We start from the raw sequence: 14383 nt of genomic DNA, 5'->3' as shown, positions 1-14383 counted from the left end.
TTGGGGAGGGTTTCGGGTTATTGGGAAGATTTTAGTGTAAAGAGAACTAGTAGGGCCTGGAATCTTACAGGAAACCCATTTACGGAGGAGAAGAGAGGCCCAGAAGACCCGTGATTTGTCCAGGTCCTGGACTAAACCCTCCGAACTCCCAGGACAGTTCCATTTTACTGATAACCTTATCTGATCTAGAGGAGAGGCAGGGCAGATGTGTGGGGTCTTATCCTGTGGGATGGGGGGATCTTGGCGCCTTTTGGCGCCTTTTGGGATCTTGGCGATTCTGGCTGGAGTTGGAAGGGACCACAGACGTAACCAATAGTACTTGTGAGGAAATGGAGTCAGAATCATTTCTCCAGGGTTATAGAGAGTGTTTCTTGTGTTATTCCACTAATGAGTCTCTAGGAGGTAAGAGTGTCTTGGATTCTTGCTACATTTTACCTGTGGTTGAGTCCAGGTAACTTGATCAGCCCTGCACTACGGTGAATGAATAGTACGTTGCTAACCATTTTCTAACAGATGTCAGTCTGCCAAAATACTTGATTGGAAGATGTGGCTGATTTAATTTCAATAACTTAAAAGTATGTGTTCTTTTTGTTTTGTAGCATTCTTTTCAAAATGGTGGAAGACGAGCTGGCATTATTTGATAAAAGCATAAATGAATTTTGGAATAAATTCAAAAGCACTGTCAGTGACACCTCCTGTCAGATGACAGGACTACGAGATACCTACAAGGACTCCGTGAAAGCATTTGCAGGTACCTCCAGATAATTTGTAACATGATTTTTTTTATACTTGCTTGATTTTTAGTGTTATTTCAGCTGCATTGAATCTCTAATTCCAATTTCTTTTTCAGAAAAACTGTCTGTGAAATTAAAGGAAGAAGAACAAATGATTGAGATGTTTCTGGAATATCAAAATCGTATGTGACATACGGGGTTGTTTTTTTTTTTAAACAGCTTTATGAAATCTGTCATAAAATAGAGTATTATATATATACGTATAAACACACATAGATATAAAAATAATAAACATTCATATACCCACCCACAAACCATCTTTTTTCTCCCACCTTCCAGGGCTACCATATTAATACCTTGTTTAGCATTGTGTTTTTGAATGTTATAGAAGAGGCATTTTGTATGTATTCTGTCCCTTTTTTCACCATTATACAGGCATACCTCAGAGATATTGCAGGTTCCTTGCAGAACCAAAGCAATAAAACAAATATCACAATAAAATGAGTCAGAATTTTTGGTTTTCCAGTGCATATGAAAGCTACATTTACACCACACTGTAGTCCATTAAGTGTGCAAATGGTATTAGGTTTTAAAAAGCAGTGTATATACCTTAATTAAATGTGATACAAAGACACCAAGTGAACATGTGCTATTAGAAAAATGTTTCTGGTGGTCTTACTGGATACAGAATGCTGGGTTGCCACAAATTTTTCCATTTGTAAAAGCAATGTCTTCAAAATACAAAAATGCAGAGCACAGTAAAATGAGGATTGTCTGTATTCATGAAATTCATCTATGCTGATGTGTAATGCATGTTTGTTTGGTTTTTTTTTGGTCCAAAAGTTTGGTTTTCTTTATTTAGTTCATCTCATCTATTTGTTTATTCTATTTGTTTATACCCGTATCAGTGAAATCATATGGTGTTTGTCTTTCTCTGTCTTATTTCACTAAGTATTTTACCTCTAGATTTGTATGTGTAACAGCAAATGGAAGGATTTCATCCTTTCTTATAGATGGTAGTCCATTCTGTATCCATACCACATCTTTAACCATTTGTTGATGAGCACTTAACTTATTTCTAGCGCTTGTAAATGCCAGCATTTGTTTTTTTTTTAAAAAAAAAAAAAAAAAAAAAACTGTTGTTTTCCCAGTGGAAGTCCTAGCATGGAGTTTGAAAAGTTGGAGTCTCTCAACATTTTGGGGTTAGGATTAGCACTCTGAACATTTTACTCTCTATATTTTTACTACTGTTCTTCTCATTACTATACATAGTGTCTAGAATGAATCAGTGGCTCTTACTGAATTCTCACACAGAGACCACAGACTAGTAGCCAAAGGCTAAGTTCCATTGAAAATATTAAATTTAATGGTACCATTTTTAAAACATTATTAAATTAGAATTTCTCTACATAGGGTATATGTTCTTTAATTTGCCACATTACCCAGTGTTTGTTTTATTTTGCTTTACTTTGTCCACTTTACTCTGGTCCCTAAAGGTATTTGATTTTGTAAACCCTAGTTAGCTGTTGTGCTAGACATCCTAGTGTTTACTTTCTAAGCTCTTCTGAAGCTTCCATGCCCTTTGTTCTGTAGGCTGTTCTCATCCTAACCATAAATGTAAGCAGAAAGGAAAACCACTTTTGTATGTTGTGTTTATGTAAGAGTGATAATTGAGTTTGGTTCCTTTAAACACTCTTGGTTTTTAGAATCCCTTGGAATTAAAAAGCTAAGTTTGGAACTGTCTATTTTTAATTACTGTGAATTTCAAAATGTGCTCTTACTGCATATCTATATTGTGAAGTTGTGTTCTAAATAGTCTAAAATCTAAAAGCACTTTTAATTATCTTTCTTTAAGAAATCACTTTATATTTGAACAGAATTATAATTTACTTAATCTTAATTACTTAAGGGAACATTTGATACTATTTGCTAAGCACTAAGGCAAAGGTATAATCTGTATACTGCTCACAATTTAGTGGAAGATACAGCCAGGAAAGCCGCAATTAAAACGTGTTGTAATACTGATATTAGTGCTGAGTGAGCATAGAATCTGGAGGGCTCGATGTGTCCAGTGAGGATTACAGAATATTTAACAGGTAAACCCTTGTTTTATATACCATGTGCTAGACTTCGTTCTAAGTTCTTTGTGTAGAGTGTCTTACTGAATCCTTACAACAACCCTATGAGGGATAATTATTGTTTTCAAACCTATCTTGTAAGTGAGGAAATAGGCACCGAGAGGTTAAATGAATTGCTCATGGTTAGATAACTGTTAATCCACAGAAACTTGATTTGAAGCAACATAGTGTAACTATTCCCATTGTCCTGGAGAGGGGAGAATGTTGGGGGAAGGCACCAGGTTCAGCTCTGTATTATAGAAGAGGGAAAAACAGGTGGCATACAGAAGAAATGAGCACTTGTTGAGTTCTGGGATGGCTGGAGTACAGTGTGAATGGGGCGTGGCAGCGAAGTGGCTGCTTAGATGATATAAGGTATCAGTATAAGTTGGTATAAGTTGTGCAGGTTTAGGTTTAGGTTTCATTCTTCAGGAGATTAAGGAGTTGCTACAAGATTTTACCATGGAAAATGGTATTATATTTGTATTTCAGAAAAAAACACGCATGCAGTGTCAGAGTGAGATGGTGAGCCATAAAGTGATCAGTTAAAGGGAGAAGCTGGCTCATTAGTTGGGGCAAACAGTGAGGATGACTTGGACCAGTGAGACTCTGAAAAGGTGGCTATGTGACTGATTGACTGGGTATGAGGGACAGTGTGGTCCAGGATGATTCCTTCTGATTTGGACAGGTCAGTGGTGATATGTTTACTGGAAGGTGAGGATGATGTTTCCAGGGATGGAAGGAAAATAAATGTAGATGAGTTCAGTTTTCAAGGTGTTGGGTAAATTTGCTGAAGTTATTGTGGTTGTGAGCTGTGGGCCTTGCAGGTGCAGATATCTGGTAGGTAGAGCCTATATCCAGCTGAAGACTGGCCCAGAAAATGTTTTTGCTGGCGATAGAGATTTGAGAGTCTTCAGTATTGGGGTGGGGTGGTGGGGAGGGATGATGTGGGTGGGTTGCATTTGAAGCTATGGAGGAATGTGAAAGGGAAGGAAAATAGCCTAGAATTTTCCTCTGCGCCAGGTACTGTGCTAAACTCTACATACACCATTTCCTTCATCACCATAACAGTTCTCCAAAATAAGTATCATCATCATCATCATCATCATCATCTTTAGCTTCATCTACTATGAGATTATCAGCTTGGTGCTTTCCCTGAATTATCAGATTGACTCAAGAGGCCTTGCTTGTGCTTACAGCACCACATTTCTTCCCTAATTTGAGATGTAGGTGAATGGAAAGGACCCGGGAAAACAGAATTAGCAGTTGTAGAGTCCTTTCCATATGGGGAGAAGAGGAAGCAAACTTTTCCCTGAGAAGGAAAGTTTAGCTTTTCCCTAAAAGAAAGGAACCAAGAGGGTACTGCTAACACTGGGAAGCCACAGATAGGTCCGATACAGTAGACTGAAAGGCTGTTTTGAGAGCGAGTTTTAGCGGAGTCCTTTGAGCAAAGGTCTCTTGGAATTAGGTGAAGAAGTAGTGTAGAATGCTTTGAAAAAGCTTTAAATGGAAGACGATAGTAGTTATATGAGGGTATAGTGAGTGACATGGTTGAGCTTTTCCTTTCATTTTTTTTTCAGGTGCATGTACCCATTCTAAAATGAGCATGGGTAGTTAAGAGGGTAGAATTAGCACCAGATTGGAGTAGGAGCCGCTATTTCTCTGAGAGAAGGTATTGATATATACACATTTTGGAAGTAGGGAAGGATAAGGAAACTATTTGACTCACCACACATTTGCTGAGCTGCTGCAGAGAATGAATTAGCCAAAAAACCTGTCCCACCTGGAGCATCTGTTCTGTTTATCACAAGGAGGACTATCTTATATTAAAGTGAATGGCATCTACAGTGAATCAGGCTCTTAAGAGATTTTAAGTCCTGAAATCTGTACAGGACAGAGTTTATCCCTGTTTTACACATGAAGCAATTGAAATGCCCTGAGATAAAAAGGAAAAAAAAAAAAAAAACATTTACCTAAGGTCATACATTTGTAGATATAAGATCTAGGATTGTAATAAAAATGTTTGCTCTTCCCAGTTTACCACACTGCTTTTTCTACATGGAAGGGAAAGTGCAAGGGGAAGGGTTCCTGTGGTGTGTAGTGACAGCTTTGAAGCCGGAGCTACAGCCAACTAGATATACATAAAGTAGTAGTCATGCAATAGCAAGTCCCCCTCCATTGTATTGGCCCTAGTGACAGTTCCTAAAATGCTATAATGGCAAATATATTTTCCACAGGGACTCATGTATTTTTCATTCTTCTCAATAATAGCAGTTATTTTTATAAACATAGTTATCATAAATGAAAAGTGGTATGTTGTGTTATTTGCACTTCTGTGATTACCACTGAAGTTGAATTGTCATTCATATTCATTAACCGCCTGCAATCTGTGATTCCTCCACTCAGTGCCTTTCTTTTCTTTCTTTTTTTTTTTTTTTTTTTTTTTTTGTGGGACCCTCGCCGTCCGGGGAATGATCTGGCGCTGCAGAGGCTGCGGGCAGCCTGGCAGCCCAGCACTCAACCGCTGCGCCACCAGGGGAGGCCCCACTCTCCCTTTTTTTTTTTCTCTTTAGGAATTTATATTTGTGTCTTCTTTAGATTAGGAAAAGTAACCCACTGTTGGGAGAAGATAGTGTAATGGTCAAAACTTTTGCCTTTGAAGTCCTGAATTTGAATCCAGGTCTTAACTGTTTATTGTATTGTATCAAATAAAGCATTGGGCTAGTTATTGAAATCCTCAATCTTTTTTTCTTTTCTTTAAAGAGTTAAGACCTACATAGTGGTAGTATTGTGAAGCTTAAGTAAATATATAAGAAGCTAGCATATAATACTTTATTTGTATCAAATGTGAGGCTTTGTCCTCTGCTTGTTAATGTTTATGAACCCAGTGTATGCCTTTCTCTTTGATTTCTTTTTGTCTTTGAGTAAAAAGATCTTTCCCCATAGACTTAATTTTATATTCACAGATAACTTCCTTTTGGGTTTTGTAAGATTTTAATTTATGTTTAATTGTTTAATAAATGTGAAATCAATTCTAGGTTTTAGCACTGTTTAGGGAACACCTCCTTAATTGATATTTCGTTATATTAATTTCATGACTATATCAACATTTGTTTGGGATTATCTTTTTTGTTTGAACAGTACATCAGTTCTTCAACCATTACCTCACTATTGTATCATAGGGTTATAATCATAAATGTCAGATCTGATAGGGCAAGATCCTTTCCTTATTATTTTTCTTATAATCTTTTTTTTTTTTATGGTTCTTACCATTATATTCATCAGATAAATTTTATAATTACTTTTGTTAGATCCTTCCTTTCCCTTCCCTTCAGTCCTATTGGGACTACTATAGAAGTGAACTTGGGAAATATTGACATCCTTAAAATAGTTAGAGGCATAAAATACCTCTCTGTGTATCTGGGTCAAATATATGTCTCTCGGAAGTTTTGTGGGTTTTTTGTTTTTTTTTTTTTTTTTTTTTTTTTTTTTTTTTTTTGTCATACAGAGTCGAAGTGTCAGATGTAGATTTTTCCTGAATGTTTGTCACCATTGTAAATGAGATTTCCTCTTCCCCTTTTCCTTCCTTCCCTACTTTCCATCTTTTTGGTATGTTCCAGAGTCATAGCATTAAAATTAGCTGTTTTTTTTAAAGCACTGTGTAAAATCATCTTCTAGTATTTAGTTGTCTTGGATGGTAGATTTTATGTACTTATCTGGAGGGGAGAACTGCAAAGGTCATGATTTTCTTTTTTGGGGGGGTTTCATTTGGTATTCATTTTAAAAAGCTTTTTTTTTTTTTTGTCCTCATTTTTATTTTCAAAGACAAGGAAAGACTAGATTAGGATTTTTTTCCCTTCTTCCACAACTTTTGGATCAAGAAATACTTATCAATTAAAATATTATTAATCTTTTGAAAATCAGTATTTTGGTTTTAGCTAAGATATATGTCAGAGAACAAAGCATATAGTAGCTAATACTTTGTGTTTCTTACAGAAATCTGCAGGCAGAATAAGCTCATCCAAGAAAAAAAGGATAACTTGATGAAGGTGATTGCTGAAGTAAAAGGTAAAAGGCAAGAATTGGAAGCACTGTCTGCAAATATCCAAGATCTTAAGGAAGGATATACCAAGAAGAAAGAAAGTGAGTTGCCAGTTGTATACACATTTAAAACAATCTAAATTTCAAAGTGGTGATGATGGCTCATAATTATTATGTACATCTTGCCTTCTCTCCAGTTCAGTGTCAAAAATGGATAACCATCCTTAGGGGTGTAGCAAGCTCCTTGTCTCTGCAAGGTATCTTATCAAGTTAGCCCTGTGGGTTTTCTTTTGTTTTACTTGAAGGCATTTTGAGTTCTATATAACCAGAGTTCTGATATCACCATTATAATAATGAAATTCATTTGACAGTTTAATTAAGCAGAGTAGGAGTCAGTAAAATTTCAGTAAAAATTTGGGCGAAGCCAGGTATAATTTATACAACAAGTTTATTGATCACATTCTCATCCAGGATTTATTAAAGACTCTTTTTTGCTGCAAGTTCTGAAAAAATTTTCATATTCAAATAAGTGCTTCCTTTAGAAACAGACTTATTTGCCATAAAACGAGTACTCAGTTCTCAAATCTCCGGAAATTGCAAAGTGTGGTTTGCTAATGCTGTCTCTTAGAGTTTATATACAATTCTATATGATTTTTTTTCATCAGCTTTGTAATAACTAGGGAATGCTGTGCTGACTTTTAAAAAGAATCCTAAAGTAGCATGAATTAAGACTATTCTTTAGAGAAATAATTATGTTTAAAAGAGTAGAATATTTTCCCAGTGAAACAATTATTATGTTCTTGGCTAGCCAGAATGAGCAAAATAGTGTGAAGGAAGTCTTTCTGTTTCTGTGGAGTCACCATGCTAATTGTTGGCCTACTTGCTCCTTTCACTACCTCTCACTAACTGTTTTCTCAGGCATTGTTTCCTTCCAAATTGAATGAACAGAAGTCCTCTTTGCTAATTGGTAGAGATAGAATTGAATAAATGGGAGGAGATTCATATGCCTGGCATCATTTTTTATAGTTGTTTTCTTCAATTTTTTTTTAATTAAACAAACAGTTGAGTGTTACTTAAAATATTTCATATTATGTGTATCTGTGTTTTAAATCATAGCCATTTCTGCTGCTAAAAAAGCTAATGAAGAGAGGTTGAAAAGGCTGCAGAAATCTGCAGACCTGTATAAAGATCGACTTGGACTAGAAATTCGAAAAGTTTATGGTAAGTACATTTATGTACAATAAGTAAAGGAGATGAGAAAAATGCGATTTTTGTTAAATAGAGGAGAATTTTAAAAAACATTTTCAACTACAATGACCATTTTATTAACTTTTTAGGAAGTTTATAAAATGCCTATTCTAATATACTTACTGATACTTGGTTATTTATCATCCAATATTTTAATGTTTTTTGCATGACTACCAGCCTGCAAATAATTTTTGTGCCTTGTTCTTAACTGACATTGTATGAATAGCATTTCTCTAGTTGCTAAATCTTCAAAATTTTTTTTAATTTTTAAATCTTCAAATGGTAAATTTTAAATGGTGGCATAATAATTTCATTAATGTAGCATAATTTATCCAGTTATATTGTTTAACAAATAAATGTATTGCTTTTAACTCAGTGTTTGAATTCTGACAGTTTTTCAGTTTTGAAAATACTGTAATGAACATAGACTACTCCATTTTCTTGTGTGCCATTTCCAGGAAATTCCAGAGAGGAATTACGAATTAAAGTATAGGGACATTTTTATGGCTGTTCTGTGTATGCCAATTTACAAGGATACCTATTGTGTTGGGAATCTCCAAGATCACCATTAGGTTTGCGGTTTAGCGAGAAAGACTTAGAAGGTTCAGCATGCACTTATATTCATGTCCAAGATTTCAGGATTTATTGCAGTGGAAGAATACAAAATAAAATCAGCCCAGATACAAAAGGCAAATGGGGCAAAGTTCTAGAGTCTAGAGTAAACAAGCTTTTCAGGTTTTCAGGAATTCTAGGGCTGTGGAGTTGGTTAGGATGTGTTTAATTTCTTTGGCTTCAAATTGTGATAATACCTGTGCAGTGTTGTCTGTGCGGGATGGAGACTCTGGGAACTTTTGTTGGTTTTCCCTGGACTTTTCCCCCATGTACCTTTTCCCTTTGCTGATTTTTGCTCTGTCCTTTCACTATAATGGTCCCACATTCAACTGTATGCAGGGCCCTCTGAGTCCTAATGAATCCAAACCTGGACTGATCTTGGGGAACTTTATCATACCAGCCAAGAACCAGCCTTGCAAGCAGGCCTTTCTGAGGTTCCTAGGTTAGTGGTCTCAGGCCTACTATGTTAACTGTTTTAGTTACACCTATCTACAGTGTACAAGAGTACCCATTTTATTGTATTCTTGCCAGAATTATTTTTTTAAGGTTGGTTTTTGGTAATTGTCTAGCTATGATTCAAGTTTTTTTTTAATTTATTTAAATTTTATTTTTATATTCCCCATACAATTACAACTCAAGTTTTTTATAAAAAAAAACTTATTTCTTTGATTATGAAAAGGTGACACTTTTTTCTGTTTGTTTACTAGTTTTTTTCTGTCTGTTAGGGTGCTTTATCCACACATTTGTCAGTCTTGGTGTTTTCCCACCAACTGGAATGAGTTTTTAATGAGGAGTAACCTTTTGATTAGGGAAATGTAAGGTCCAGTTCTGAACTTTTTATTACCGGACTCTTAGTATATATTCACTGTCATCATGAGACATTTTTAAATTTTATTCAGTTTTGTTTCAAAAATATTTTTAAAGCCTTAAAATTATTTTTAGAATTAAAAAAAGAATATTCTCTTAGCCCTCAAGGTCAGGGAATAAATTTGTAAAAAGACACAACCCAAATTAGACCCTCATTTTACCCAGCTGAATATCTTAGGAAATATTTTTTACCTTGACCAATATCCTTCCCATTACTATTAACTGTTTTTAAAAAAACCTAGTTAAAAAAAGAAATTTATTTTATTTGGATTTAAATATGAGACACAATTTTTCAAGTTTTTGAAGTCTCTTATAATTCAGATTTTTATGAGATTTCTTTGATTTTTTTATTTTGTAGAAAAAACCTAAAATGCATGTGAATTTCTACCAGGCATTTACGCTTTTGGAAACATTCAGGGGTCTTTGGGAAAATAGGCTTTAAGAGAACTATATTTAAAAAGTCAAATTAAATTTGTTAGACACTACAGGTTTTTTTTTTTGTAAAATATATATAATAGAATTTGCAATTTTAACTAATTTTTATTATATAAATTAGTGACGTTTATTACATCATAATGTACAATTATCACTGCCATTATTTCTAAAATTTTTCACTAATACAAGCAGAAACTCTACCCACTAAATAATAACTCCTCATTCCTTCTTCCTTCTAGTCCCTGATAACTTCTAACCTACTTTATGTCTCTATGAATTTGTCTATGCTAGGTATTTCATTTAAATAGAATCACACGATATTGGTTCAGTTATGTCTGCCTTATCCCACTTAGCACACTGTTTTCAAGGTTCATCCATATTGTAGCATGTTTCAGATCTTTCCTTTTTATGATTGAATAGTATTCCATGTTACACACACATATTTACATAATGTTGTTTATCCATTCATCTATTGGTGGACACTACACAATTAGCACTTTTGGCTGCTGTAAAATGCTGCTGCTGTGAATATGGGCATACTGTTATCTGTTTGAGTCTTTGTTCTTAGTTCTTTTGAATCTATACCTAGAAATGGAAATGCCCTGTCCTATTGTAATTTTTGAGGCACTGCCATTCTATTTTCTATGGTGTCTGGACCACTTTATAGGGTTCCAATTTCTCCCCATTTTTCCAGCACTATTATTTTTTTTTTCCTAAAACGATCCTAGTGGGTGTGAAATGTTACATCATTGTAGTTTTGGTGTGCATTTTTCCTATGACTAGTGATGTTGAGCATTTGTTCATGTGTTTATGGCCATTTTTATATATTTTTTGTAGAAATGTCATTCACAAGTTCTTTGTTTTTGAATTGGGTTGTTGTTCAGTTGTAGGAGTTTCTTACATTTTAAGGTAATTTCAGATATATGATTTGCAAATATTTTCACCTACTTTATGGGTTGAATTTTCACTCCTGATAGTATCCTTTGAAGGACAAAAGTTTTTAATTTTTATGATGTCCAATTTATCTGATTTTCTTTTATTGCTTATACTTTTGGTGTCACTTAAACTACAATACATTTTAAAAATCTTTGTAGCTTGTACACTTGGAGATGTTGGTTTAGTGACTATATGTACTTGGCATGTTAGATATTGATTTGAGATGAGAAAACTCATCTCCATTGAAAGCTTTGGCACAACAAAATGTTCTTTTATAAATAACTTAATCTTTTTTTCAGGTGATAAATTACAGTTTATTTTCACTAATATTGATCCAAAGCATCCTGAGAGCCCATTTATGTTTTCTTTGCACCTAAATGAAGCAAGAGACTATGAAGGTATCTACTCTTATCTCTTAACTGGTATTTGAAGTAGCATCCCACAATGTTATTTGAATCACAATGTAAATATGAAGGAAGGTAATATTTCCACAAGCTATTACTTTCTTTTCCTGTCTTCTTGTCTTCTACAGACAATAGTGTGTATAGTTTTCATTTATAGATATTATTACCTGAGAAGCTCAGTAACTTCTTCTCCAGATGGCACAGGGCTACCGTAGCTGAAAAGTCTAAAAGACCAATGACCACTGCATTTCCTAAGCAAGTGTGAATTATCCTTTAAGAGAACTTAAAATAAAGCTAAAGCTATAAAGGATATATCTACCTAAATGTGAATATTATAATTTATCCAAGTATTTGATTTTAAAGTCAAATGTAAAATCATCAGAATGTCATCGTTTATTTTCCCCAAAATAAAATATCTTTGAAAATTACACTATTCTGAAAAATCTCACACATTGGTAACTGATAATTTAGCTTAGTTGGTGATTCTGTAGCAGATCAGAGGCCTTTGATTTCTGGGGAGTTATATATGATTACTAATACTGTGAACAGGAAAAGAATGGAAATACAGCTCTTCTTTTATTCATCTAATGTCCCTGTTAAAATAATCCTTAATTTATCGGAGCTCAGAAAATGGTTCTCAGCTCTTTGTGCCTATGTTTTCATCTAAAGCTTTAATAGCAGTCAGACACTCAGATGTACTGCTGAGTTAGCTCCTTAATGTACCCTGGTGACGCAACTCCTATTCAAATGGGATTTTTACTTTAGGAATCTTTTTCTCTTTGGGTAAATATCTTCTTACCTATTGAGTGCTGAGTTTTTTAAACAGCAAACTGCCCAAAACCTTTTACCTAACTTTTCAATTTTCTCCAAATTGGATGTTCTTTTTTGCACCAAAGTCTCATAGTATTTGATAGTGTATTAAAATAGAATCCACAGTATAAATTTTGAACCAAATGCTCTTTGCTGTTTTTTCTCTGTTTTTGTAATGGGCCTTATTTTCTAAGCACTCTCTACTAAAGAGCAGGAAATCTGATATAGTCATATTTTTTCCTCTTGTACAAAGAATAGAAATGCTGATAGAATATGATCCATTTGCTTTGACATGTCCTCCCTGGAGACTTGCTACAGAATGTATGAAATGAGAACAACTATCAGCTAGCACAGCAATATATGCTTCGTTGTTTGTGACCTTGAGTCTTATTTGATAGGTGGGTCCTATAGTTTTGAGAAACAACCACATTTTCTAGTTACCTTTCACTTATAAAACTTTAATTACCACTTTCCATAATTTTAAGTTATTTAGGGTTAATCTGTGATCAGAAATTAAGTCAAAGTTTTGCAGAGAAAACTGACTTAACAGTTGGAAAAAACCTTTAAAATAGTTTAAATAGTTAGTGTTAAAAGAAAGTGTACGGGTCCAAGATGGTGGGCTGTTCTGTGTCACTGAGCTCTTCAATCCCTTGACTATCATCTGTTTAAATTTAAAGCAAGATTATAGTACTTAAGATATGAATATTTAAAGATTAAACAAAGGAAAGGTCCCAAAGATAGTTAGGATATGAAAATCAAGTATATTTATCATTCAGTGCTCAAAGCATTTCAGTAAAGTGGAATTGAAGTGAAATGATTTGAATCAAATGAGAGTATCTAAATTAGAAATACTTCTCATCCATAAAACATTCTCATTCAAATTTTTTTTTTTTCCCTTTTAGTGTCAGATTGTTCTCCTCATCTTGAATGCTTAGCAGAATTTCAAGAGAATGTAAGAAAGACCAACAATTTTTCAGCTTTTCTTGCCAATGTTCGGAAAGCTTTTACTGCTATGGTTTAGAATCAACATATAAATAGTGTATAAAAACTTTCATTTTCTTCCCTATCACGTATCTCTTAAAAAGAATTCTCATTATTCATTGTTTGCCTATAATCCTTTTGTATTTTTGTAACATTTCTGTGTGCTGTATTTCTCTAAATTATTTTAATTAAAACCTTAGGAAAGAAAATTTATAGTCAAATCTGTTCTTTTTAAAATGAAAACTTTTCTATGCATGGTGTATATAAATATGTATAAATTTTAATAGCAAATATGGGTTTATGGCTAACCTGGGAATGGGAATTTATATAGTCAGTACTGTGACTCAGTGGTTTTTGAAGGTTTTTGAAGGTCAGTGACTAGTAATATTTTAAAAAGACTCTTTCTGATGAACTTAATAGTATTTACACATGTTGACTTTAGTGATGTACAACTGACACTTATATATTAATTTAGTGTTATTGTGAAAGGATTCACCAGAGACAGAGCGAGGAACAGAACAGGCAGATCTACTGAAAAACACTGCCTAGGGGAAGAACAGTGGGCGAGCCAGGAGAGGTCTGCTGCGCCATGTGGGTTAACTCCCTGGCTGGGGATCAAGCTGGAGCTACAGTGGCTGTGGATAGCTTCTTAGTGCTGAGACTTAACCCTTTGTGCCACTAGGGAGGCCCCCGAACAACTTTTCACCCTAACTGCCATCTACTCGTGATATTTGCCTGAAAATTATTACATTGGTATTTGCTGGGGGCAGGTGGGGGGAGAACTTAGGAGGGTAGCTGTAGAACTGGCAAATTTTTAAATGTACTTGGCAAAATAAATACTATTATTTGCTATCATCCTAATATCATGAAAGAATCTTTTTCTCTCACACCAAAATGGATCTGCAGTTAAAATAAAGGATAAACCTTCACATCAGAAGAATGTTGGTGGTATTCTAAGATGTCCAGAAAGGACATATTTTTGAAAATCCAAAGGTAAAAAAATTATTACCAGTTTCCATTTTATAATTCATATATTTTTAGTCATAGTCTGGATATAAGTTTGCCATCTAGAATTCAAATGTCAGTGCTTAGTCTAAAATTTTGTTTTTGTCACACACCTATCCTGGTATGTTTGGTTGTATTTAGATATGCTGGCTATTGTGGAAGCCATATAATACTGTTTCAGGTTATTGTGTAC

General features: G+C 34.3%; 1 protein-coding gene across 1 annotated transcript; it reads left to right on the top strand.

Annotated features, from left to right (window-relative positions):
• Positions 1-481: 481 nt before the first annotated feature.
• Positions 482-13225, top strand: SPC25 (SPC25 component of NDC80 kinetochore complex; the record flags this gene model as incomplete). The annotated part of the gene is made up of 6 exons (XM_084255638.1): positions 482-751; positions 851-916; positions 6848-6994; positions 8009-8113; positions 11290-11388; positions 13107-13225. Exons 1-6 carry the CDS (start codon positions 613-615, stop codon positions 13223-13225), a joined length of 675 nt encoding a protein of 224 aa, XP_084111764.1. The 5' UTR covers positions 482-612.
• Positions 13226-14383: the final 1158 nt, after the last annotated feature.

Source organism: Talpa europaea (assembly GCF_964194135.1).
Source record: "Talpa europaea genome assembly, chromosome: 1".
Lineage (NCBI taxonomy): Eukaryota > Metazoa > Chordata > Mammalia > Eulipotyphla > Talpidae > Talpa > Talpa europaea.
This window is presented reverse-complemented; position numbering and strand designations above follow the sequence as displayed.